Raw genomic sequence first — 27,835 nt, forward strand, 5'->3', positions numbered from 1 at the left:
CCTTGTTGTTTCCATCGGCTTTGGGATTGTGTCTCAACTATGTATCCTTTAGTTTATTACTTCATCTTTTACTTTCTACTTAACCTTGTTTCCCATTTCAGAACTTGTTCCTTCCAATCTTTGTCTGCATTGCTTCACCCGCTTTCGTCTTCACCTGTGTGTTTAATATGTGTGTTTAATATGTGTGTTTCTCTTTGTTCTCTGCTTTTTGTTTGTTAAGATTTTCTGTGAGTGTTCTAGAAATCATCCCGGTGTTACTTCCTCTGTGTGCTTGAACCACTTTAATTTATCGAACTAACCTTTCGCCTCGTTTATGTCAACCGATGTCCCAACCCGTACGTCATTTGGGCCATCAAGCCTTAATGAGATGAAGTCATCATTTAGGAGGAGATCGTTACCCATCAGTCTCAAAGGAAACCGCTCACTACAACATCCTAGTCATCCACCCACACTTCCTTATCTAGTGTCTCCTTCACTTCACTCCTCAACCACAGCCGAGCAAAGGTGGTTGAATAATGGAGGTGGAGTCTGTCATGTGATTTGGTTCCTTTAACCCAGAGGTGTTACATCAGCATTGATGTAATGACCTACATTTAATCTCTACCCAACTTCTCTTACAGTCTACAGTATTTTACTACTTAGAGGTAACAGAAAATAATGCTGATTCATCGGTAAAAAAAAACAAAAAAAACATATGGTTTGTGTTATATTATGTTTGGGGGACTCTGTACTTTCATCTTATGTCCAGATTGTAACTTTCCATCACTTTGTGTTTATTTTGTGTCCCTTCCTTCCTTCCTTTTTGTTTTATATATCCTAATTTATTACAATTCTTTTCTTTTTTAGTATTTCATTTAGCTTCCTTTACATCCTCTGTGGGATCATAGTACATTTGTCTGTGGTCTCTGAACTGAGCTCTGACTCACAGTCACTTGTGCAGGTTTACAGATTTTAATGTTCCATTTCTTTGTGTTTATTTAGTGTCCCTTGCTTGTTTTTTTTTTCAATTTCAAATGAATTATAGTTTTTTATTTTATTTTATTTATCATTTTTTTTTCTTTCATTTTGGTGGTTTGACTCCCGTTTACAGCTGTGACCCACAGGCACTTGTGCAAGTGAATGTGCAGGTGAGGTAACACGTCCTGTGACGGTGACGCAGCCATATCAAGCCACGTGAGGATGGGTGAGAGGAGGAGGAGGGTCAGGAGGAAGAGTGGGAGGGTGAGAATTGATATACTGGACCGATCTCCGCCTCTTTCTCAGACACAGTGTGGGGATCTAGAGGAACAGAGTAAGTATAAGACTTCACCTGTTGATAGAATAATAACCTCCTAGTGTATTTCATTACCATATTTACTGGTGAGGATAATGATGCCTTTTTTAAATCAATCAAATCAGAATTTAATGAGACAAACCAGCTTTAAACCCCAGGAGGTTTGATTTTCCAGATGTGATCCCATGTTTCTTCCTCGTCTGTGGTTTAGTAAAATGTTTATATGAAGCGGTGTAAACAGTCTTATGTCTGCCTGTGACAGGGACCAGACATGGAGGGGAAGGGCGAGAAGGAAAAGCAGCCCGCTGACAAACTGCAACTAAACGGGGATTTAAGGTAAAGTCAAAGGTTTTTATAAAACATAATCCTTTCGGAAATTAAGTTGATTTGCTCAACCAATGAATACGGTGGCCGAGAGAGCTTAACGCGCTTTAAATTTAGAAAACGCACGCAAATAGAAAAAACACGTGATAATTTATACCGCGCATGTTTCGTCAATTGATGAAGTTGTTTTAAATTGCACTTGTTCTTTTCTATTTGAAAGTGTTTTCTTAATAAGCAGTAAGTGGACCACTCTAATTTAATACAATTTTAAGTATTTACATGTATCAGTAATAATTTAATTAATTAAAAATATTGTTCATCTTAATATGCTTCTTGGCTTTATTTATTTCATAATAACCTTTTTACATGTCTTATAACTAAACCACTTTTTATTTGTTACATACAGCCACACAGACACACACACATATATAATTCAGAAAACATGTAACAGGAGTCTCTGTGAACCTCTTGCAAGCAAAGTATATTTAGTCTTTATGTTTGACACCTGTGTTCTTGTTGATGACTCCTCCAGTGAGGGCAGTAAAGATGACAAAGAAAATAAAAAGAAGCAGAAGAAAGAAAAAGCGCCAAAGCTGCCCATGGTCGGCCCCATTGCTGTGGTAAGAACACACACACACACACACACACACACACACACACAGAGAGAGAGAGAGAACACAAGAACAAATGGATTTAAGTGCCTTTTGAGATCAGGTTAGCCAGACAGTAATGGGAAGAGACCGATGTTAATAGCATTGTGTAAGACTGTGTGTGTGTGTTTGTGTGTGTGTATGTGTTACCCCTTCAGGACCTTTTCCAGTATAAACAATGATCATGTCAGGAACAGCAGTCCTCGTTGGGAATCAAACCTAATTTCTCAGCTGCTGATTAAGGTTAGGGGTAAGATGTGAATTGTGGTTAGGTTAAAGTTAGGGTTAGGCATGTATTGGTCTCGGTTAAATTTAGGGAAAATGGATTATTTAGGTTGTCCACAATGAATGGAAGTCAAGGCACAGTCCTAAGGGTGTCTGGGTATACCTGAGCTTGTGTGTGTGTGTGTGTGTGTGTGAAGTCAGAGGGGGAGCAGGGAGAGAGGGTGGGAGTGCGGCACATCCTCCTGTTGTTTGGGTGGACTCCACCAGTCCCATGCTGCGAGAACATAATAGCTGATTAAAGTTAAACGTTTTTTTTCCTTTTCTGCTTTGATAACTCAAAATTCTTCCAGATCCTGATTTCTGCTGTTCGCTCTCTCTCTCTCTCTCCCTCTCTCTCTTCACTCTCTCCTTAACGTGAGTGTAGTTCAGATTCGCAGACAGTTTGGACATTTTCATGATCCTGTGTGGGACGGTGATGGCCATGGCCAACGGGGTCGTGCTTCCTCTCATGTTCATCGTGTTTGGGGACATGACTGACAGCATGGTCAATTTTCCTACTGGCGAGATCTCGGACAACTACACAGTAATTTACCCCAGTGAGTTTTGGGTTTAGGGGCATTGTGGGCACACATACCTCTGCTGATTGAAATAAATTCAGAAGCCATCTGACCATGATTTTTGTTTCCTTGTGTCTTTAGATTTCACCGGCTTGCCAATAAACAACACCCTACAAGAGGACATGAATGTGTAAGACTTTGTCAAATGTCAGAAAAACGTTAGATGTGACTTTATTTTAGGGTTGATGAGCGTGTCTTTTATAGTTTTAGAGTTTCCTACGTAGCTTTACTAGAAAAATTGTTTTGCATGGATTATGATGAATCCTCTGTTACCATCAAACAATTAACACTTCTCTTCACGTCTAATCAGATAAATATTTTTAAAGTCATATTCGTCACAATGCGTCCCATCTCCCAGCTATGCCATCTACTACTCCATCATGGGAGCTACCGTGCTGGTGGCAGCGTACCTGCAGGTGTCGTTGTGGACCATGGCGGCCGGGCGGCAGGTCAAACGCATCCGCAAGCTGTTCTTCCACCGCATCATGCAACAGGACATCGGCTGGTTCGACGTCAACGAGACTGGAGAGCTCAACACGCGTCTCATAGAGTGGGTACCACAGGAGCCACACGCTCACAGTTCTAATCCCAGTCTGAGTGTGATACTGAGCCGATGTTGCAGCTGAACATCCCTCACCTCATCCTCCCCTTCCAGAGAGGACCCCACTCCCGATGTAGATATAAACATGAAGGGCCCACTCTAGGGTAACGAAAACAACAATTCGCACAATTTAGATGAAACACACTCATGAAAACATCACTGAGATTATTTTATATTAAATTTCTGCCAATAGATCCCTTTCACCTAAATCTCACACACTGGACCTTGAAGGGGACGGTTGTGCCTTAGCGATCACATGCGCTTCACTAAGTGCCATATCAGTCACATGTTGTACTTTGAAGACCATTAGTTGTAATGTGGCTTATATTTCCATGCTTTAGTGATGTCTATAAGATCCAAGAGGGCATTGGCGACAAGGCGGCGATGCTGATCCAGGCCTACACCACCTTCCTGTCGGCCTTCGTCATCGGCTTCACTAAAGGCTGGAAGCTGACTCTGGTCATCCTGGCGGTGAGCCCTGCGCTGGGCCTTTCGGCAGCACTTTTCAGTAAAGTAAGTTCATATCTTATCTCTTAGTGCTTCTCTCATGCTTTCTCTTGCCAGCCATGTATTCAAATGTCGATCGCAAGGCTTCCGCTGCTATTCATAATGACTTGAGTTCCTCCTCGTCTGAATAGGTGCTGACGAGCTTCACGAGTAAAGAGCAGGCTGCGTACGCCAAAGCCGGAGCTGTGGCAGAGGAGGTGCTGTCGGCAATCAGGACCGTGTTTGCCTTCAGTGGTCAGGACAGAGAGATCAAGAGGTGTGTACACTGTGCTACACAGCATCTGTACTCGCACATGAGCAGGACACACTATATTTGCCTCCTTTTCTTCACTAACGGATGAATAAAACACATAGAGGATCTGTGTTCTTAATTTGCTTTTCATAGAGGTCGCACTCACATGATCCTTAGTTTAACGTATGAGCTTCCAGAGCTAGTAAAACGGGTTTTGATAAAAACTGAAAGGAGATACACACACACACACACACACACACACACACACACACACACACACACACACACACACCTGTAGCCTACACACAGCCTGTAGTGGCAATTATTTCTACAACAGGAGCCCTCTCTGGACCCCTCTCTCTCACATCTGATATTCCTTAGTAACTCACCGAATAAGTAACGCATCAGTAATACCAAACTCCTGATAGAAATTCTTCACTGAAAGGTTTTGTGTGTGTTTGTGTGTGTGTGTGTTTGGCACCACAGGTATCATAAAAACTTGGAGGATGCTAAGGTTATGGGAATAAAGAAGGCGCTGTCTGCGAACATTTCCATGGGCTTCACCTTCATGGTTATCTACCTCTCCTATGCCCTGGCCTTCTGGTACGGCAGTACTCTCATCCTGAGCAATGAGTACACCATTGGGAGTGTACTTACTGTGAGTAGACACATTATGACCGAATTATATATTTTTCCTATTGAATATAAACAAGATTCTGGTGCTGCTCAGACTGAGTGTGTTTGTGTGTCTTCAGGTTCTGTTCGTGGTGCTTATTGGAGCGTTCACCTTGGGACAGTCCTCCGCCAACATCCAGACTTTTGCCAGTGCCCGGGGAGCTGCACATAAAGTGTACAGCATCATTGACAACGTAAGGAATTTAACATTTTCAAGTATCTGCATCACAGAAAAGACTGTAGTTTTTTCATCTCTCTGCTGCTGAACACTTGTCAGTTCTTATCACTGAACGTGCACCGCTGAACTCTGGCGCTGTGGGTCGTCGCTTTGAAGCAGCCAACGACCTGGAGTCAGTAATGAGATGTTGGCTTTTTGCTGTAATTTGAGCCCCTGCAGGTCATTCGGGTTGATACCGCACAACTGTGGCTCAAACTCCTTCCTGAACAGAAAGCAACTTGGTTACTAAACAATAGTTCAAACTTGAGCAGTGGGACTAACCTCAGATTTAAATAGATAAATTATGCACCACTATCACACATGTACAGAGGATATCTTGTGCTGGAACTGACATCTCCTTCCTCACTATTCAGCAGTGTTGTGCAAGTTCACACCTCTCATGAACTAGTTCAAAGTTCAGTTCATAAAAGTAAACATGAATAGTTCACGTTCATAGTTCACCATTTAAATTCTGAACTAGTTCATATTTCAGTTCATTTCATAGTTTTAAGGTGGAAAGTGAGAATGAAAGACTTAACTTGTTAAAGAAAACCTTATCCATCACTACCCCTTGCCTCTACTGTCGGAATGTTTATCAGACAGTGTGTAAAAATCCCTCAGATAATAATAAGGTGCATCGGATCTCGGATGTAGTTGCTGAGTCTGCGTCTCTGCTTTCTCTTGCCATCTGTGTATGAGACCGAGAGCTGTTGTGTTGCAGGTATGGCCTGCCCCTTTAAGGAAAGTTTGTAGTGTGTGACATAGTGCACCAGGGTATTGTGGGAAAATACGCTAAAAGTGTGTTTATAAGGAGAAGTGACGGAGCACCTAGAGGTGATGCGAGTGTTGCTCCTGCTGTATATCCGAGAAATAAAGTGGCCGCATTCCAAGTAAAGAAACATCTCCTCCTCGTTCTTCACGGAGCGGTCCGGACGGCTGGTTACCGGCCAGACAGCGAGCCAAGACAACCAGTGACAGGGGCGGCTCCTGGTACAGGCGACATAGGAGACTGATTTATCATGACGTCACACATGCAATGTAAAACAATACATTAACGTCACACCATCATCCTCTAACCCCGGGGACCCACCGGAGGTAGAAGCGCTGTGAAAAGCGGTCCGCCTCCTTTCCTCGCCCATGTTAAATACCTTGGCTGTTCGCACCGGAACCAGGAAGCGCCGCAGCCACACACGCAAGCACATCATCTCCTGTGGGGGGGTGGCGGCTACAGGCTTGCGTAGGTCAGTCACCTGTGAAGACCAGCATCATTTACCCCTGAACCAGCGCGGAGAAATGATGATGAAATGTAATATAAAAAAATGTAAATATAAAATTAAATATAAAAAAATTAAATTAAATTAAATATATATATATTTTTTAATTAAATTAAATGGGGGTAAAAAAATAAAACTCCCCTCGCACATCCTGCGCAGAAGCCCAATGCGCAGGAATTGCGCGTCGGTGTTATTTTATGCTGCTTTTGATAAACACTTCAGAGAAAATATTTTCTACTTTACTACATATATTTTACACCCTTACTCAAAAGTTACTTTTATATTTTTGGCTTTTAGATACTGGATGAAACCTATTGTTAGAGAATAACCCAGTGGGGGGGGGGGGGGGGGGGGGATATTTTTTGATATTATTTGAATTATTTGATCCATGTTCCCTAAACCCAATAACTCTGTCCCAGGTTTTAGGACCCTGTGAACACTCTGCCGTATTTATTACATTTTACCATCATTTTATCTGTGGAATTTATATAGGGACTCTCATGTGATTTACTTTATACTTTTATTCCGAATAACTTTTATGAAGTTTTACTCTCCTGTCAGAAACACTGCAGGGTGATGCCTCCACGGAACCTGTAAAAACAGACTTGAATTTCCTGCGCTGAACCAGAGTGTGTGTATGTGTGTGTGTGTATGTATATGTGTGTATGTGTGTGTGTATGTGTGTGTGTGAGTTAGTGCACAGAGACAAAGAGCAGTGGAAATAAACATTTGCTTCATTCAAAACACTCACTCAATACCGGCGGGGGGGGGGGGGGGGGGCAGCCTTCCTCCCATTGTCTGTTTGAAGTTATGATAATAATCAGGTCCCACAACCAGAAAGGAGACACATTTTTGAAGTGAATGAAAATATTCTTGACTCTCAACAGAATCCGACCATCGACAGCTATTCGGAGGCCGGCTTCAAGCCTGACTCCATCAGAGGAAACATCGAGTTCAAGAACATTGACTTCAGCTACCCCACCAGACCGGATGTCCAAGTATGTTCCCCTGCTGACACCTCCTGACATTAAATTACATCACTCTGTATCTGATATCTAATATTGTTTATATCATTTATAGATATTAAAGAACATGTCTCTGAGTGTGAAGAGTGGGCAGACCATGGCGTTAGTGGGCAGCAGTGGCTGTGGTAAAAGCACCACGGTCCAGCTGCTGCAGAGGTTCTACGATCCTCAGGACGGAGCCGTGAGTGATGTCTCCAAAGCTTTTCATTAAACGGAGGGATTTAGTTGTTCAAATCGATCCAATAGTTTTTGCATCTCTCCTTCATTGAAGGTGTTTGTTGACGGTCACGACATCCGTTCTCTCAACGTCCGCTACCTGAGGGAGATGATCGGCGTGGTGAGTCAGGAGCCCATCCTCTTTGCCACCACCATCACTGAGAACATCAGATACGGCCGTCTGGACGTGACGCAGCAGGAGATCGAACAAGCCGCCAAGGAGGCCAACGCTTACGACTTCATCATGAAGCTTCCCGATGTGAGAACATTTTCAAGACTCCCTGTTGTCTGTGCTTATTAGGAACTTTGTGCACCACTTGCTAACTCTGAGAATTTCACCACTGAGCAGAAGTTTGAGACGCTGGTTGGAGACCGAGGGACCCAGATGAGCGGCGGACAGAAGCAGAGGGTCGCGATCGCCCGTGCTCTCGTCCGCAACCCGAAGATCCTTCTGCTGGACGAGGCCACATCTGCTCTGGATGCAGAGAGTGAGACCATCGTGCAGGCTGCACTCGACAAGGTGCAGACACACAGTCAGGGGCGCCATTTAGAAATGCAATTTAAAAACATAAATTAGGCTACTACTACTACATACAACATCACAGAGCCACTAGTATGGTTGTTGACTCTAAGCTATCGGGAAAATATTTCCATTTACTCACTGTGAATGTCCTGGACATTTTCCTGCTGTTATCTCACAAGACCTCACCTCACATGTTGCACACAAATCAAAATGTCAGCTCCTTCTTGTAAATCAAATCCTTGCACTCAGGTCCGACTGGGTCGCACCACCATCGTCGTGGCCCATCGCCTCTCGACCATCAGAAATGCTGACGTCATCGCCGGGTTCCAGGATGGTCACGTTGCAGAGGTGGGGACTCACAGCCAGCTGATGGAGAAAAAGGGAATCTACCAAAGACTGGTCACCACACAGGTAACACACACACGCATGCACGCACCAACACATGCATTGACATTAGTTTGGTCTCAAAACCAAATTCAAAGTGGTCTGTCCTTCATATTGACTGTGTATCATCTCTCCCGTCCGCAGACGTTTCAGGACGTCGAGGAGGGGGAGGAGGGGGAGGAAGCAGAGGAGGAGCTGTCTGTGGACACGAAGAGCCCATTGGCCGATTCCCTCAGCGAGTGCACTCCGTACAGGAGGAAGACCACGAGAGGCTCCTCTATGAGTGCGTCAGAGGGAGGGAAAGAGGAGAAAGAGAAGACAGAGTCTGACAAGGATGAGACTGAGGAGGTGAGATGTGGTGGAACATCTCAGCACAGCAAAAAGGATTTTAGAGACACAGCATCACCCTCCCCTTGTTTATTTGTCCTTGCTATAGAACCCATGACTATTTCTCTGTGTAATTCAATTGGTTATGATTCTTTCCAAATATATCAAATTGTGAGGCAGATAAAAAAAAGAAAATGTGACTCAGCTCTTCTCTCCCTCTCTTCCTGCAGGATGAGAACGTGCCCCCCGTGTCCTTCCTCAAAGTGATGCGTCTCAACATCCCCGAGTGGCCGTACATCTTGGTGGGGACCATCTGTGCCATCATCAACGGCGCGATGCAGCCAGTGTTCGCCATCATCTTCTCCAAGATCATCACCGTAAGTTCCTCTCAGTGTCTGCGCACCACAGAGCTTATTCCGTGTCTCGTGTCCGTTAAAATGCTACAAATGAGATGTTTTCTTCTCCTCTCAGGTGTTTGCAGAGAAAGATCAAGAACTCGTCAGACAGAGAGCAACACTGTTTTCCCTCATGTTTGCTGTTATCGGAGGTGTATCATTTGTCACAATGTTTCTACAGGTATGCATGTTTATGCGCACACCTCTTGATCTACATATATTTCTAAATTGTGTTCATTGGCTATAAACTATAACCATAAATGCGTCAATATATATTCAATAATGTCTTTAAAGGAAAGATATAATGCTCATGTTCAGTTTGTGGGTTGCTACTTGAAAAGGTTTACGTGCTCTAATCTTCAGAATATGCATCCCAATCCTCACACTGTTCAAGTGTGACCTGCACCATCACACAGGCTGTATACAGAGGACACTGTTGCAGGATAAACCCTTTGTCCAGCTGTGCTGACGTCCTCTCTCTCTAAATGGTCTTTACAGGGTTTCTGTTTTGGTAAATCTGGGGAGATTCTGACTCTCAAACTGAGACTCGGGGCTTTCAAGGCCATGATGAGACAGGTGAGTGCACTGACCTGACCTGAGAGACCTGAGAGACCTGAGACCTAGTGACGACCCATATGTCAATGATGACATATGTGGGGCTGATTTCATGTATTTCCTTGAGTTTAACAACATTTGAATCTGCTTATTTTTACAGCACCATCAGTAAAATCAAACCAAATCCCATGCTACTCAATCTTCAAGACTTGATAAAAAAAAAAAACTTTTAACAGTTTAAATTAGGGATTATTTAGTAATAATATTCAATGTTATAGGGCAATAATGGTTCTATACAATTCAATATTTGTATTGCCATGAACACTGTTGTTTTTCGTTTGTAGGATCTTGGCTGGTTTGACAACCCGAAAAACAGTGTGGGGGCGCTCACCACGAGACTGGCCACGGATGCTGCACAGGTTCAAGGGGTAAGTCTCACCGACGGTCACACTCCCAGTCAACGAATAAAACAAATTAGTCACAGACGACCAACTCAAAACGCTTGATACATCCAGTGATCATGTCGTCTACCGTGCACCCCGTGTTCTCTCGTCTGCTCAGGCCACAGGAGTACGCATGGCCACACTGGCTCAGAACTTCGCCAACATGGGCACCAGTGTGATCATCTCCTTTATTTACGGCTGGGAGCTGACCCTGCTCATCCTGGCTGTGGTGCCCGCCATGGTGCTGGCTGGAGCTGTGGAGATGAAGCTGCTCACTGGCCACGCAGTCGAGGACAAGAAGGAGTTGGAGAAGGCTGGAAAGGCAAGACATCAACAGAAATGGAGTAGAGATGCTATTTGTTGACAGTGATGTACAGTAGATTTAACATTGGTGTGCTGTGTCTCTCCAGATTTCTACCGAAGCCATAGAGAATATCCGAACTGTGGCCTCTCTCACCAGAGAACCCAAGTTTGAGTCTTTGTATCACGAAAACCTTGAAGTGCCATATAAGTAGGAGAAGTGACGGATCCACCAATTACACAAAATCCTATACGCAATTCAATAACATTTGATTAATTAGTCCTCGCACATTTCTCTCCCTCTCTGTGCAGGAACTCCACGAAAAAGGCCCACGTGTACGGTGCCACCTTCGCCTTCTCCCAGGCCATGATCTACTTTGCTTATGCAGGCTGTTTCCGATTTGGAGCTTGGCTTATTGAAGAAGGAAGGATGGACGTTCAGGGCGTTTTCCTGTGAGTAAATGTTTTTTTGTCAACTGGAGAAGTATTCGTTTCAGATAAAGGTGTAAACGCTGGTCGATGACAGCCTGTTATGTCAGACCAAAGCTTTCCTGCTGAGAGAAGTGAGTGTCTATTTGCCTTTTAATCATTAACCTGCACCGAGGCATGTGAGAACTTTACCTTTGCTGCTGGATCACACACACACACACACACGAGTTATAGGATGGTCATGTAATTCATTGTCATGGCTGGGAGGAGCCTCTCTCATTTATTTAATACTACAAAGAGACGCTGCACAAAGACACTCATTTGAAGGACGTTAAAACTATAAAACTTGTTGTTATTACCACTCACCCTTATGAAACGTTTTATGTCAACACATAACCCTGAGATTTCTATCTGGTGTTGGCATGCAATCATGAAACTGCAGATTATAGTATATGATAAGAAATATTTTTTTGTGTGGAAACAAGATTAATCCGATGGAAACCGTGAATATCTGCATCCGATCTATAGCGGACGATACTGAGATACAGTATTTAATCTTCATCCTCTGAAATGGGAAAAAGTAAAACGGGTGTTTATGTCTTTAATCAATTTGAATTCCTCTCCCAGTGTGATTTCGACAGTTCTGTACGGCGCCATGGCGATCGGAGAGGCCAACTCCTTCGCGCCAAACTACGCTAAAGCCAAAATGTCGGCTTCGCACCTCATGATGCTGATGAATCTGGAGCCCGCCATCGACAATCTTTCACAGGAAGGAGAGACACCGGTGCGTGATAGATCTATTCTCACACGGCCGACGAGACACTTTAACACACATGCTGAACACATCTCCTATCTCCTACAATCTCCAGGACAGTTTTGATGGCAACGTGCACTTTGAGAATGTCAGGTTCAACTACCCCTCGCGGCCCAACCTGCCCGTCCTCCAGGGCCTGGATCTGGAGGTGAAGCGGGGGGAGACGCTGGCCCTGGTGGGGAGCAGCGGCTGTGGGAAGAGCACCATCATCCAGCTGCTGGAGCGGTTCTACGACCCCAGAGAGGGCAGCGTGGTGAGTGGACAAACACACGCTCATGCCTCTTCACCTACTGTCCTTTGGCTAATGTTTAGCTGGGAGGAGAGTTTATGGCGACTTTACAGCACTGCACTGATGATACTGGGACATTATGAGGCCTGTGTAGCGTGTGTTACTATCCAGATGGTAATAAGCAGCTGGTTTTATCTTGATGGGATCACTGCTGTTGCTGACACACCTGTGAGACACTGGAGAATATATTTATGCTGTCACTGTCGTCTTCTTCTGTTAATCTAAAAGCGTAATCAGATTTTTGAAGTGGTGGATCCCTGCTCACTGTGATTTGCTGACTTGTAGAATCATTATTACCTCTACTAGGAAGGTTATGTTTTCATTGCTTTGTTTGTCTGTTGGCACAATGATACACCAAAACTACTAAACAGTTTTTATTTCAAACTTGGTGGAAGGGTGGAATACCGGCCCATTCACTTTTGTTGTGGGAGCAGGATTTTGGGTCTTCATTACCATTGCAAGATCGGGTACTTTTCAACATTTAAGTGATTTGTTTTTCGAGAAATGCTGCAAAGATCTAGAAAAAAACCCAGATGGGCGTAAGGGACTGAAACATATGAGTGTGAACTACAGAACGTAGGCCGGTGGAAAATGATTACATATTATTTGACACTTAGAATAAATACTTTTAGGTAAAAAACATGTTGAATGAGCATCTTTTAATTTAGTTTGTGTGGTGATACGCTGCTCTGCTAATATTTACATATAAATGACAGGTCACGCTGTTCCTCTTGCTCAGGATTCAGGAATTCTTCCATTTTCTTTAGGACTGTGAGATAGGGATCCTTGTATTTCTCTTCACATTCTTTAACATGGCAAGACCCCTTCTACTTAACAATAACTCAGAACACTGCTTGTTTATTAGAGGCATTTATCTTAGCAACAACCTCAGATAATAACCCTCTGAGTCTCAGCTCATTTCATTGACTGGTTGGTTTCTGTATCAAAGCCCTCAGTTTTGACTATTTTCAGGCAGGCTGTAAGACAATGTCTTCCAGCACAATTCCATATTAATGCTGATGCTAAGCAATGTTGCTCTTCTGCCATTTTTCCCCTTCAGGTGCTGGACAATGTAAATACCAAACAGCTGAATATCCACTGGCTGAGATCCCAGATGGGCATCGTGTCCCAGGAGCCCACGCTGTTCGACTGCACCTTGGCCCAGAACATCGCCTACGGAGACAACAGTCGCATCGCCACCATGGACGAGATAGTGGCGGCTGCTAAAGCGGCCAACATCCACAGCTTCATTCAGGAGCTGCCGGAGGTAACGGAATATAAACAGGCTGCGTGATTCCCCCCCAACACACACACACACACACACATTCGTCAACAAGCAGTTATCTGTACATCTCAAAGTTCTCTTTTGTCACGGAGATAAATAGTTACAACTGTGATATGTCTGTTAATGTGCAAGGGATTATACAACAGCAACAAATGTGACTAAGAGTTTCTGACTGTTGGTATTGTCACAGAGGACATTTTGACATGTGAGGATCACACACACACACACACACACACACACACAAATGCAGGTGAAAGTGAATCGCTTGATGGGGTGAATAGAGTCCAACAGTCACCGTCCTTTTTTAGAACGGTTAACTTCCCATTCATGGTTAGGGTTAGAAACACCGTATAAAAAGAGCTTCATATTAATTGCGTTGGAAGTTCTCTCGAAGCAAATTTGTCAGTAAAGACATTTTTCAAATTGGTACATTTCTAACCAATTATTTAAAGTGGGTCCACAGCAGGTCAAAAATATCGACTATGCCTACAATTCAACACACAAAAGGTTTCAATAAAGTTTCTACTGATTGATTAATAAAATATAAATATTAACTTGGACTAAGATTTAATGAGACTGGTACCTTCTAATTGCACCACTTACATGTTTCCTCTCCAGGACATTTTCTTTTAAATAATACCAGGAAAGAACAGACCTGTAACACAACAATTCTCCAGTAGAAAGTATTCCAAGGAACATGGTGTGGATTACAGGATTCATATGTCCTCATGTTGGTGATCTACAGTAACACCATCATGTGGCCTCTCTCTCTCTCTCTCTGATTGAATGAGCAGAAATACGATACTCAAGCCGGTGACAAGGGAACGCAGCTGTCGGGAGGACAGAAGCAGAGAATAGCCATAGCCCGAGCCATCCTCCGCAACCCAATGCTGCTGCTGCTGGACGAGGCCACGTCCGCACTCGACACTGAGAGCGAGAAGGTGAGTAACTCTTTCCAGAAAAGTGATATGTTGAGCTTCATCCTGAATGTTGTTCTGCCTCATCACTCACTCACTTCCTCCCTCCACAAACAAAGTCTTGAAGTTATTTCAGTGTCGGAAGCCCCCTGGTTCTCACTGTGGTCGCTCTGCCCTCTCTGCAGGTGGTGCAGGAGGCGTTGGACCAGGCCAGCAAGGGCAGGACGTGCATTATCGTGGCGCACCGTCTGTCCACCATCCAAAACGCAGACCGCATCGCCGTCTTGCAGGGGGGAGTCGTGGTCGAGCAAGGCACGCACCAGCAGCTGCTGGCCAAGAGGGGAGTCTACCACATGCTGGTCACCACACAGATGGGCCACGGGAGGCATTGAGAGAACAGGGAGAGCAGTACCAGACAGATTATTTATCATCTTAACATTACACTATCCATAGGGCTGGATTCAACTCATGTGCCTCTTATCATCAGATCCCGGCCTCACAGCGTCAGTGGGGGATCGGATGTGCTGACTGTGTCCAGGCCTTTTGGGAGTTGGGACCTCCCAGCCTCCAGAGTCTTGTGGCAGTAACACACTGGCTCATAGAGTGTGGTCCTTTTAAGAGCCCAAGTCGGTGCCACTGTTCAATTGTTGCCACATTTATACATGTTTTTTACAGAAAACTTTTTTACACAGTAGCAAAAGATTGGTATAAATCATAAACTCAACTCTGGTTGAATTCTATTTAGCTGCATCAGTTTCACGGGGCTGGTGTTGTTCAGGCCTCACTTTACTGGGACACTTGAATGTTATTTAACACCTTTTGACAAGTGTAAATGTGTGCTATGAAAAAAGCCTTATTACTGTACTGTATCCTCACACGCTTTCTTTATTCTTGTTTGTTGATCACTGGGAATCATTTCAGTCTCTTTTAACAAACTATCAGATATTATTTGATTCCACCTATTGTGACCAAAATGACAAATATGAAGTGATTCAAGCAAACAATGCACTGGATTAATGAAGGATCAAATTACATCGGGTCGACCTGACACTGGGATCATCACGGTGTGTTCTCCTGTTAATGTATTTGAGAAGATTTGTTTAAATACGTGGTCAGAAGGGCCTGCGCAGCTGAAGACAAGCAAGAAGCAGAAGTGGATTCTCATTCACTCACTCAAAGAATGTAATGTCGCACAAATGCACAGAATTACTAACCTTTATGAAGGATATTCATATATATTAAAGTTTAATATCATCAATCACTCAAATTTTTTCTTTTTTAGTAATTATTTCCAGATTTTCTTTTTCACACTTTACCATTTACAAACGTTTAGTCAACAGTTATAATAATTATTATATAATTTCTGACTGATCAGGGGAATGAACACAAATTTTAGTTTTCGAAAAACTAAGTGAAATGTGAATTATTTCCACTTCCAAAATATGTTGAAACTCCAGCTAATGGTCTGTGTTTAATGGTCTGTTTTCTGATGAGCACTCAAAGCACTGTACAGGAGAGTTTTTGCATAGTTTCAGTTTATCAAGAAATGGAATAAAACAGAATATCAAAGAAAGTGGTCCTTGTCTAAAATGTTTCCAATAGACAGACAAAACCTACCATAAATATTCTGATGATAAATTGTGATACTAAAGTGACAAAATATATTTTACTGTCTGCCTACACAGATGCTACATCAATTGAAGTCTGGTATGGACATCTTTAGCTGAAAACAAAATGATATGCCTCCAAATTACCACTGGGGGGCAAAATAACACAAAGGATATCTGCTGATTTCTGATCATTTTAGTCCCTTGTTTAATAGAGGATTTGTTACTTATTTCTGTAGATTTCCATTGGGAGACTAATCCTAACTAAACAGACAAACCTAAAATAATTGTTGTGTTTATATTTCTTTCATATTTCTTTTTTATTGGTTTAATTGGAATGCCTTTTAGTACATCATTATCACAGCAGATTCCAAGGCCTAAGAGTAGCAGCAGTTATTTTTCACAGTTCTGTGTAGAGGAGCTTCAGTTTCTTTCACCATTGAGTGCAACCATCATCAGCTTGGCTTTAAAATGGATTAATCAACATTTAAATATTCGAAAATGTACAAGAATAATACTAAAAATATATTTACACCTGGAAGAACAATTTAACCAGATTACTCACCCAAAAAGAAATAGAAAACATAATTTGTGATATTAGCAAATATCCCCTAAAGGTAACTAGTGATTCCATGTCTTTGCATTGATCTGCTTGCTATCTGGCTATAAGCTGAAGGTTTGTGAACCCGAATGTGCATTGACACTGAGACACAGAGGTAAAAGGCAAATGTGTAAATCAGCTTCAGCTCAGCACTTATGTGTCTTTAAAGCTGAGATGTGGTGGCCAGGTGAAGCATCTGGTGCAGGTAGCTGGTGAAGTGGTTAAAAAGGGTCGAAGCGTCTGTCGGGCGGTAAGAGTTCCACGCTGAGATGGAGATCACAATCCTTCAGGGAAGAGAGAGAGCGTGGATTTAATCACAGCTGAAGTTATATTGTCTTCATCTTCAAGTAAAAAAAACTAGAGCCCAACAGATATAGATTTGTTGGGGGGGCTGATGCTGATATTCAAGAGTAATTACCAAAACCAATAGATTAGCCAAACTTCAATAAAAAGATCAGCAGAACAATAAAAAAGTTACTGCTTTGTGAAGCATCGACGAAAAAGATCATCTTAAATTTCCACACAAAGGAAGCGTTTAATGATACATGTTTATGTCCTGTCTGCTTACCTGTCGTCTCTAATGCGGTAAAAGAAGCCGTAGCCCTGGTGCACCATGGGAGCCACAGCCCCCAGAATTGTGGTGTAGCCCACCAGACTGGACGACAGCACAAAGTTACCACCACCACCACTGCAGACATGAACACAACCCTGTTACAGACCAGCAGAGACCTAACGGTCTTTATCACCATACAGTATATCTAAAAAGAGTTGTGAACTTTGTGCTTCTACATTTGTCACTTAATGTCTCAGTGAGCTAAAATGTAGTGGGGGTTTGAACAGGGCACAGAGAAGAGACTGTACCTCGTTGTGTAGAGGGGATCCATGAAGAGCTCTGGGATGGGCCCTCCCTCTTCTTTAGCAATTAGATACAGGCCGAGCAAATGCCTGTCGAAACCTGGAACATTGTACAACACCTAATTAGACAAGTTGCTGTAATCCATCATCTGTGAATCCAGTTTTACTGCACTTGTGATCTTTCCTTTGCTTTAACTCTTCTTTATGCTGACTTTCTAATTATTTTCTGATTTGTAATCACCATCATTTGAATTCACACAAAGTGAGGAGAAAAGGAAAATCATTTTGAGACCTGCTCTGAAAGCTCATGAGCCTGTTAATGTCACAAAAACTGACCATTTCCATTCTGGGCCTCAGCCATTAGCTTGTTGTGTCGATCGAAGGCCAGCAGCATGGCTTTCCTCTTGGCATTAACCTGAGGGGGAAACGATGATGTAAAATAAGTAGAGCTGTGAAAAATAACGCGTTAACGCGTTATGACTAAATTACAGGATTAATTCGTGTGTTTTTTTTAACGCATTTAACGCATGCGCAGAAGGACCTTCCAATTCCGCCGCCTCTGCACTAGTCGCCGCTCTAATGCAGTCAGACGGCAGCTGCCATTCAAACAAACAAACAACATGGATAATTCTGATGAACCTGAGGACCTTCTGGACGGGAAGATCGTGTTCCAAAAAAACAAAGATCGAACATTCAGTAAAACCAAGGTGATATGCACACTCTGCGAGAAGTTATCGTTTCACCGTAGCAATACCCGCCTAACCACCGCAACGCGAAGCATGTGTTGGTCGGCGAGGGGCGTTCAAGTGGAATGCGCCACACCAGACTCACTCGCCGGACACATTGTGCAAAAGAAGCGGTCAGCTTTACTGTCAGAGAATTTGAACAAGTTAGTTTGCCTCACCAACTGGCTAAAGAACGAGTAGCTAAGAGGGCCTTTAGAGGCATTAGATTGTATCATGGTGTGGTTAATGGTTGTGTGACAAAAAAGCTCAAATAATTTCTGTTTGATTTAAAAAAAAAAAAAAAGTTTTATTCAACCACACAATGGCTGAGGAGCCCGAATTCTGTTTAGGATGAAGATTATATTAATGTCCCATATGGAAAAGCAATTACAACTGCTGAAGAACTGTTGAGTTGCAGCACAAAAGAAAAGTTAAATGTCATAAATCTTGTTTTCACAAAAAAATTCCGAGAAAATCGGTAATGTGATTAATCATGATTAATCCATAGAAACCTGTGATTAATTTGATTAAAAATTGTAATCATTTCACAGCTCTAAAAATAAGAAAAGGCTGAATCCACCTCAACTTTGTGAGATTTTGCCAGACACACACACACACTCACATCACATGAGGGGTCGATCATGGCTCGACACCAGTTCACAGCCTCCTGGGTGCAGGGTCGCATCGTCTCCGTCCTGCCGTGGTAGAACTTGCGGGTCATTGCTGTCTCATAGCAGCTACCGGGCCTGAGAGGGCGAAGAAGAAACGTATATCTACCTACCTCCCTTTAAATATCACTAAAAGCATTAGCAAATTACAGAGTCCACACCTTTTGTGCATTCTGTAATAGGCCAACTGCATCGCCAGTTGAACAAAGGTGTCAGGATGCAGCTTCCTCTGTTTGATGGCTGCTTTACCAAATGCAGTGAAGGCGTAACACACAATCTGCAGGTCCTGTGCCTATAAAACCAGTGACAGGGAGAAAGTGAGTGAGACAGTAGACAACACCTCTAACTATGCAAAAGTAATTTTACTATAAACTCACAGTCTCCAGGTATTGCTGTTTTGCCAGGCTGATGTCACTGAGGACTTTATCGTCCACAGTAAAAACCATCTCCTCAGGAGAGGGCATGGACCTGACTGCGTCTGAGCCCTTCAAAGCATAAGACATAATCAATGAGTGAGAAGTGAAAGGATACATTTAAAATTAAACTATTATACTTTAGGTTAAGAAACAAAAGAAACAAATGGAGGAGTTCACCTTCCATTCGCCTTCTGTGGCTTTGATTTGTTGGTCCACATACCAACACAGAGACACCAGAACCATGGCATCGTATGGGGCATGCTGCAAAACAATTTCATTTGAGCTATTGATCCTTGCACATCACGATAGAGTGACCAAAATCAGCTTTACCCCTCACTGTACTAGTAATCAAATTTAGTCTACAATCTCTCCAACCATTACACATACAAACTCACATCACAGGTGGATCCAAAAGTCCCGTCTGAGAAGCAGATTGAATTGTACGACTTGTCTCCCCAGCGGATGGTGGGGTCTCCTTTAAGTGCTTCCTGGGTCACCTGTGTTCAGGATTTAAAAGTCACAAAATCAGACACGCTGCTTTATTCCTGTGAACAGAACATGATTCACACCGGGTCACATGGTGGAGTTATAAATAATTCAACATGTGTGCAGCCAGTACATTTGTGTAGTTCTCTGGAGTGGAGTAGGGTTTGGTTTCGTCCAGAGATACGATGAACAGGCTGCTCTGAATGGTTTCCAGGATGGTGTTATTGTGCGGATCAATGCTTATTAGATGCTCCCTGGCCTGTGGAGACAGTCAACAGATACATGTTGACAGAGCAGTTTGTGACTTCGTTTTTTTTACACTATTTGTTACTCCTTATTCACCAAGATGTCTCGGAAGCAGCCTCACCTTCGCCCAGCGAGTCCTCTCCTCTGAGGTGAGTACAGCGACTCCGTCTCCCTCTGGCTCTCCCTCACAGCGCTCCTTCACATATCTCAGCTGCCTGCACAGGTTAACACGCACCCAAAATATAACAAGGCAGCTTTCAACCGGTGCGCCTTTCCATCATGATAATTATCCTCCTTGTCCTGCTCTCAAATTACATTCAACACTCACTATGATCTTTTTAACAGATGATTTGCAGAGTATCATGTTTACAATAATAGTAAAGAGTCACAGACACCAGCAAGCTGTCATGAGCAACTGCTCTCATGATGCTTGAGCGAGCCAGAAAATAAAACATCTCTCATTTACATATTTATTTAAATATACTATTAAAAGGAGCCAAGACGTGTGGAGATACGAGTGTGAAAAGAGATGTTACCAAAATATGAGGCTTGCATTGTTTTCCTCCTAGAGCAACTGTAGGTTGGCTTCCTTAGTTGTCTAATTAGTTAGTTTAAGTTTGTGTACTAGGTTTCATATTTGGGTTGTGTTCTTGTTCTTGTGTATTAACTACACAATCGCGTACTAACTACCTGAGAAGTTCTGGAGGAGTGAGGATTTGTCCATCAGACAGTGCGTCAAATGTGAAGATCCGTCCACGACACATCACTACCAAGTGGGAGGGGCACGGACCCTCACGCTCTGTGACACAACAGAAAATGACCATTACACAACAGAAATATGTAAGCTGAAGAAATGTGTTATTTAAATATGTTTATGCAGGTGTACTAAAGGTTAAAGATAACAGCCATGTTTATTGTACCTGTCTTGAAGTAGTTACGGATGGTGTCCTTCTTTTCTCCGGGCACTTTGCAGGTGCAGAACAGCATTCGGAACTGATCCATATCTAATGCCGTTTTTCCAACTTTCTGAGGAGCCAGTTTCTCGCTGAAATATGCAGAGGAGAGAAAATAAATCAAAATTACATATTTACATGACAACATGTAGTCATGTAGAGCACATCACATAAACACGGCTTGTTGAAGTGTGAAGATGTCTTACGTGCGGATCAGGTACCAGTACTGTAGAGCGTGCCATGTGCTTATACTGGCCCTCTGCAGGGAAACTCCCTCTGCAGGAGGCCACCAGTGCTCGAGGTACGGTGCCGGGCCTCCAAAGTTCACATTCAGCTGAGAGGGGATGCGGACCTCCAGGTACGCTGCGTCTAACCACCATTCTTCCAACTGGTGAATAAAAACATAGTCAGCTAATCCCTAGGATAAGAGAGGACATGTGTATGACCAAGACCTTTAAAGTTGATGCACGTACCCAGTTCTTCTTCGTCCTGGCTCTCTGCAGTAGTTTCTGGTGCAGCTCTTTACCAACACCCTCTTGGAATTTCCTCACAATGTCCACAGTCGCCTTAAACTCTTTCTCAGAAGCAAATGGATGAACTGTTGGCAACAGAAAACCAGTCAGTGAATGGGAACATTGAGCATCTTCTGTGGTAACAACTGTAATTTTCCAGACAGTTAATATGAATCAAACAATCATATATGTTAATTATAAAATCAACTGACACTTGCATATGATGATAATAATAGAATCAGAGTTAAATTACAACAAAATTTGGAATACGTTGAGAAATATAAATCTAGGGAGAAAGACGCAAAGAGCTGAGGAACAGTATATTGATAAATACCATGTTACATTATAATTAAAACATTAAAGCTCCAATTCAACAAGATACAAGATCTTGTTTTCCACTAATGTCCAGAGGAGTTCAAATGTCATAGCTATTGGTCTATACCATTAGGGGTGAGTTCAAAGCCAAAGATAAGATACGGTTTTCAAGGCTAGTGGGCAAAGTAACATTATTCAAAAGTTATGCTTTTCATTAAAAAGATAAAATTATTAAAATATAACTACTTCAAGAAGAAGAAATATTCTAGTACTAAAAAATCTCCGGTGAATTAAATAATGACTACTATTTAACCAATCATGTTAATGTAGCACTTTTCTGCTTATGAAAGTAATAACAACCAATGAGCACATCCACCAACAAATCAAAACCACAGCCCAGTTTTTTTGTTATTTACGTGCAGAAATCGTTTGAGTTAATATTTAAAGTTTGCATTGTAAGTTGTTACTGAGGCCCCGCCCCTTGCACCAAGCTACAAACCTACCAGCATCCAGGTACATGGAAAGGCTGCTCTCTAGTGTTGGTACAGGCAGGGGAGGCAGGACGCTCTGGTACTGGAAGGTCCGCTCCGGCTGAGACTCTGACAACAGATTAGCCATTTCTTCTCTCTGTAATACAAATAACTGTTGACTGTCTGAAGCTGAAACATCAGTTTGACATTAGTTGGTCTCACTGGTTTGACAGAGTGTGACTCAGTTGCAGTTTGCAGGATCTTAATTTGATCTCAGAGAATTCTTCAGACAATATACTGATAATTTCTTTGCACATTAACAAACAATGTGTATTTAATACTGTTTAATTAACATTTTCAAATGGATCACGTGTAAGTGTAAATTCTGAGAATATGATTGCAATTGGCTATGATTGGTTACACCAAGAGACTCCAAAGAGACACAGTGTATATATTCGGTTTTCTGTAGAAAGGCAAAAAGGGAGAAAATCTGTTTGTTAATACATGATTCAAAAAATCCCACGAAAAGGAAATAAACCAAAGCACTTTTGCGGTGGAAAAATGTAAAAGCATTTAACACTGGGGCTATATAGTGCTAATGTAGTTAGTCACCCTGATCATTCATGCATTAGCCACACTAATAAAGGCTTTTAAATGTTCCTACAGCAAGCATGCCTTGGTGTGTTTCCTCTTTGGAATCAATACACAGCAGCTTCCCTTTATGAACCATTAAGGGAAGCTGTAAATCTTCTTATTTGTGAAGCTGGAGCGAGCAAATGATTGACCTATATATTCATTTGTAAATCAAATAGTCAGTTGATGTCACTTTCACTGGTTTCAGTCTCTTAAATATGAGGAGAAGCTGCTTCTGTTTTTCTTTTTACATCTCAGAACATGTGACACCTGCTGGTTCAAAACATTTGAGTGAAACAAAAACAAGCAAGTTTCAGACTTGACGTTGGCTTCTGGCTGTTTAACAGAGATTCCCGACCAAACAAAGGATTTAACACATTCTAATAGCACAACAACTGACAGATGAATCCGGACTGATGATCACTGATAGCTGCAGCTCCTTTACAACAAGAGCAATGCTAAAGCTAAAGCTACTTTATCTGAGTTGGGGCTGCTCCCACAGAGGAAACAGGAGCAGTGAAGAGCCTGAATTTAACCGTGTCCACCATGTCTGTTTAGCATGTGAATTAACACCGACACTGTTTTACAATCAGTTATATTGTGCAAAATTGAAATTGGTCATGTATCAAGTTATTAACTCGTATTTAAGACCAGAAAACTCTCTGAACTGTTGGTTAAACTTGTCTGATCCGTGATCAGTTTAACAGATAAACACACACACAACAAAACGGGTTGTTAACTCGCTGTTTTCATCCTCTCATTACCTCTGAACATCATAACGGTATCCATCGAGTTAGCTCACGTCAAGGGTGTTGCTGTGTGTAAGCTGCGGCTAATGGCTAATGCTACCACAACAACAACAACAACACGAACGTGGGGATACGTGTCTGTTTGAGTTGATTAAACGACTTTTCTGTCCGTCGGACACAGCTCACCTCGTCCAGGTCCCGCTGCCTGCAGCTCCCAGCATCGACTCCCAGCACAAGCACTGGTGTTGTTCCCCGGACCCGCGGCGGAGGAGCCTCTCTTCACCTTTACCCCAGTGAACCTCTGTCCCGCTGCCAGCACGCCGCGCGCACTGCGCATGCGCGGAAGACTGCCCCGGCGTTGTGATGGAAACTACGAGGTCAGTGTGCACTGTGCAGGGACTGAGAAATGTCATTGTGATCACTGTCACTGTTAATAACTCATATATTAAATTCACATTTTACAATTATAGATATAATTATACTATTAATATACACGGTATCTATTACCTGTGCCTGTATGTTTATGTTTGTGTGATAAATGGGATTGCTATTCTTAACACAGCAATAAAGTCAGTTATTAATCTATCTATCTATCTATGTTTGTGTGATATATGTTATATGTATATATGATATTGCTACACTTAACACAGCAATAAAGTCAGTTATCGATCTATCTATCCATCTCTCTATCTATCATCTATCAATCAATCTATCTATTTTTTTTATCTATTTATCAATCTATCTATGTATGTTTGTGTGATATATGTTACTGCTACTCTAACACAGCAATAAAGTGATCTATCTAACTATATATCCATTATCATATCCATATCCATTTTATGGTCAATAACAAATTTGAAATATATTAGTGTGTGTTAAAATAATACTTATAGGCCCACATGTAATTACTTTACAAACAAAATATTGTCAATGACATGAGTTCTTGTTCTGTGGAGAACTTCAGTGGGCCTGATGTGGTTGATTTAGAGCTAATCTCTGCAGCCAGGGTCATAAATGTTGTGTAAGCCTTTCCAGTTAATCAGCGGCTGCTACAGAAACAGATTAATACTCAAGGTTTGGAATGAGAGGGTCGACATTCCCATATGGGGCCAAAGGTATTTTCACATATTATAAAGAACAGGCAAATTCCCAACAGAAAAGAAGCACAAATAACAGAAATCTAAACAGTGGAGAAAGAGATTTAATTTACAAACTTGTGCAGTTAACAATGTTGACACGTCACAGCTTTTGGTGTTATCATATCAAAGTGCACAAGTTTGCCAAATATTGCCGTGCACATGTGGATTATACGTGTAAACAACATAATGTAGATAAAACAGCAATTGTGATAAGAAATGTTAACGTTTTATTCTCAGAGGATGCATAGATGTTTTTTAGTTAACCTAAATAAAAACAAACAACCTGTCAAGATGAAATAAAAAGAAAATATCTAAAATTTCACATAATCCTGTATGAAGATGGCCTCTGACAGCAGAAGGTTACTTGTTTTGTAGGCATCAGTATTGTTTTAGTATTGGAGTTAGTATTTGTTGTTTGTATTAGTTCTGCCTCTTCAGTTTTACATCCCTTATTTGCTGATGATTCCCTTTGCGATGGTGATGTAGGCTGACATGGCATCGTCCTTGGACATTCCTGTAAGAGTGAGTAAATACAGATATATTACAAACTCAGAGTATCACTTTCTAGCTCGCAGCTCCAGGATAACTACTGTTCAGATTCCAAAATACATCAAAAGTGCAAGATGGCTGCACCCGTATCCAGGATATTTGGGTTCAACAGGAGGAAGTGGACTCGCATGGTCCATCTTTACATTAAGTCTGTGGCTGGGACATTGACTGCCATAAAATCTGGTACAGATGTTGGTGGTGCCAACTTTTCCTTTGGCGCAACCAGTTGGTCAAGGTTAAATTGAGTCTAGGAAATATCTCAACATCCAATGGACGGATTGGAACATAATTTGGTGCAGAAATTGAATTTCTCCAGATGATGATTTCAGCCCCGTCATCCTCTGACATCTCATTTCCATTTATGGTTTTTGCAAAATGTCTCAACAACCGTTCGATGAATTCGAAAATGTGATACATTTAGCATAACTCATCATCAGCGTCTTCACGATAACAACGAAAACTGATTCTCCAGTTTGGGCGTCAGGCTTCACTTAACTAATGAGCAGGTGAACGGCTCTTTGTGCAGCAGCAGTCGTGTGGCTTCAGGTTCCTGCTGACAAAGTCTTTCAGCCTGGCCTTACTTCCTGCGGTTCATTACCTCAGGTCACCTTTGCAGTTTCAGAAGGAAAGCTGCAACCAGCATCACCACAGGCCAAGAAAACAGCCCATCCCCAGCAGGCAGGTAGGTTTATAATGGGTATGGCACTTTTAAATATTAAATAAATCTAATTAAATCGTTTCAGGTTAAAAAATCCAGTTTATCTAACACAATAACACAGTAATTCCCAGTAACAACTTCAACTTTTTACCTTTCCTGGAGTTCCAGGCGTTCCACTTGGCCTTTCCTTTCATGTCAAACATTCCTGGTTGATCTACAACGTGGTGAAATCACACAGAGAGGAGGAAACTTTCAGAATTCAGGGAGCATGTCGCATGAAGGTGATTCTGTTTTTGTGCAGCAGGTCATACCGATGTTAACGTCTCCAACCGTCGACTGCTTATAAAGCCCATACAGCTCCAGCAGCTCCTGGTCGGACGGCTTCGTCTTCACCTTCTTCACGTCCTCGGCCATCTGCTCAAACTCAGCCTGCGGGTCACAGACGGTCACAAGAGACACAGACAAGTCACTCTTTGTATTTCTCAGAGATTCTCGTAACCTGATGAGAATTTAAACGGAGTTTCTGCTATTTCTTACCCAGTCTATTAGTAATTTGCTGCAGTGTGAGTGTATAGTGTTCACAGAATATGAGAATGTGCATATTAATTAGTTACAAAGTGATTAAGAAATCCGAGCCTGGTTTTCTATTCATGGTGTGTGGAGCCGGGGAGACGTATTGTTGCACAAGCTGGAGACAAACAATGGGCTTTTATTAACAGTCCAGGGCTTTGTGCCCGTTTGAATAATCTACTTGCCCTTGCACAATAAATCGTTCTGGACTTTGAACAGGAGGGACACCTCTCAACCCTGTGCACTTCCTGCATATTAATATTATTTCTGAAGCAAAGAGCTAAACCTAAACTATTAGTCAGGATGGATATTTCAGGAGTTGGTTAAGTATTTTTCATCAGTTAGAGCCAGATTCTCCCAGTTTCCGAATCCTGCATCCCAATATGATCTAATCCTTTCTCCTTTTTGTTCAGTTGCACCAGACAGACTCAGCTCTAGAGGAGGAAGCTGTTAGGAGCTGGTTTTTGACACACATTCAAAGATGGATGACAGCATACAAAGCATAGGGCGAGGACACCCGACCGTTACAACCGCTTCACCTCCCCCAGCGATGACGATGAATCCGATCGCTCCGATACGGTGATAGATGCAGAAGGAATAAGTTACCTGGTTAGACATGTTCGCTGTTTCAGGAGCAGGATGAGATGAACGTGTTCGGTTGTTGAAGCTCGACGCAGCTGTGGTTGCAGAGCAGCAGAGGAGGAGGGAGCCGGGAGCAGCGCAGCAGCTGATTGGCTGCCTGTCCCCCTCACTCACATACTGTCCCTGACACACACACACACTCATATCAGTGACCCTGACACAGTCCACATACTGCACGTGGCTCTCGGGTGCAGCTGCCTAGCTTGATCTGACATTAGCTTCCACCCAGTATCCTGTCTACATTTTTCAACACTCTATTAAAATGTTTGATTCGTGAGTAATATCCAAAAATAATCCAGTTATAACGTGGATGGGACACATGAGGATACAGTTTCTCTTTTGAAGGGGATATTTCCACTTATACTTATCGATGGCTTTGTTTTTCCTTGTACTTAGTAGAAGCAGCAAATGATTCTTATTCATTGTGATATTATATTATTTAATATTATATTATATCAATTTTCAGTCATCTGCAAAGTCCCTTGAAGTTTACTACTGAGCACAAATTGTGATTCTTAAGGAAGTTAGAACTCAGGCAGAAGCT

General features: G+C 42.4%; 2 protein-coding genes across 4 annotated transcripts; one reads left to right on the forward strand and one right to left on the reverse strand.

The window, feature by feature from the left end:
- The first annotated feature begins 1,178 nt into the window (after positions 1-1,178).
- On the forward strand, positions 1,179-16,072 carry abcb4 (ATP-binding cassette, sub-family B (MDR/TAP), member 4). The gene is made up of 28 exons (XM_053433045.1): positions 1,179-1,291; positions 1,536-1,609; positions 2,130-2,217; positions 2,897-3,068; positions 3,171-3,219; positions 3,448-3,639; positions 4,032-4,203; positions 4,329-4,453; positions 4,916-5,087; positions 5,185-5,298; positions 7,483-7,593; positions 7,676-7,801; positions 7,892-8,095; positions 8,186-8,356; positions 8,609-8,770; positions 8,888-9,091; positions 9,301-9,447; positions 9,542-9,646; positions 9,964-10,041; positions 10,365-10,448; positions 10,582-10,785; positions 10,874-10,974; positions 11,076-11,216; positions 11,820-11,976; positions 12,062-12,259; positions 13,356-13,562; positions 14,375-14,521; positions 14,683-16,072. The coding sequence occupies exons 2-28, from the start codon at positions 1,545-1,547 to the stop codon at positions 14,887-14,889; spliced, it is 3,903 nt and encodes a 1,300-aa protein (XP_053289020.1). The 5' UTR covers positions 1,179-1,291; positions 1,536-1,544; the 3' UTR covers positions 14,890-16,072.
- On the reverse strand, positions 15,943-27,414 carry LOC128449755 (acyl-CoA-binding protein homolog). Of its 3 annotated transcripts, XM_053433048.1 has the most exons (18): positions 27,256-27,414; positions 26,391-26,508; positions 26,231-26,293; positions 21,528-21,652; positions 21,261-21,442; positions 21,022-21,146; positions 20,792-20,900; positions 20,223-20,316; positions 19,989-20,114; positions 19,765-19,866; positions 19,547-19,630; positions 19,331-19,438; positions 19,115-19,245; positions 18,908-19,031; positions 17,897-17,975; positions 17,567-17,660; positions 17,274-17,393; positions 15,943-16,989 (listed from the first exon to the last, which is right to left on the reverse strand). In XM_053433048.1, exons 1-18 carry the CDS (start codon positions 27,265-27,267, stop codon positions 16,869-16,871), a joined length of 1,917 nt encoding a protein of 638 aa, XP_053289023.1. In that variant the 5' UTR covers positions 27,268-27,414; the 3' UTR covers positions 15,943-16,868. The 3 variants fall into 3 exon arrangements, with proteins under 3 accessions (XP_053289023.1, XP_053289021.1, XP_053289022.1); XM_053433046.1 differs by lacking the exons at positions 26,231-26,293; positions 26,391-26,508; positions 27,256-27,414 and adding exons at positions 22,385-22,508; positions 23,920-24,059; XM_053433047.1 differs by lacking the exons at positions 15,943-16,989; positions 17,274-17,393; positions 17,567-17,660; ... (10 more) ...; positions 21,261-21,442; positions 21,528-21,652 and adding an exon at positions 24,915-25,386.
- Between the last annotated feature and the right edge of the window lie 421 nt (positions 27,415-27,835).

This window comes from Pleuronectes platessa, chromosome 10 (assembly GCF_947347685.1).
Source record: "Pleuronectes platessa chromosome 10, fPlePla1.1, whole genome shotgun sequence".
NCBI classification, from domain to species: domain Eukaryota; kingdom Metazoa; phylum Chordata; class Actinopteri; order Pleuronectiformes; family Pleuronectidae; genus Pleuronectes; species Pleuronectes platessa.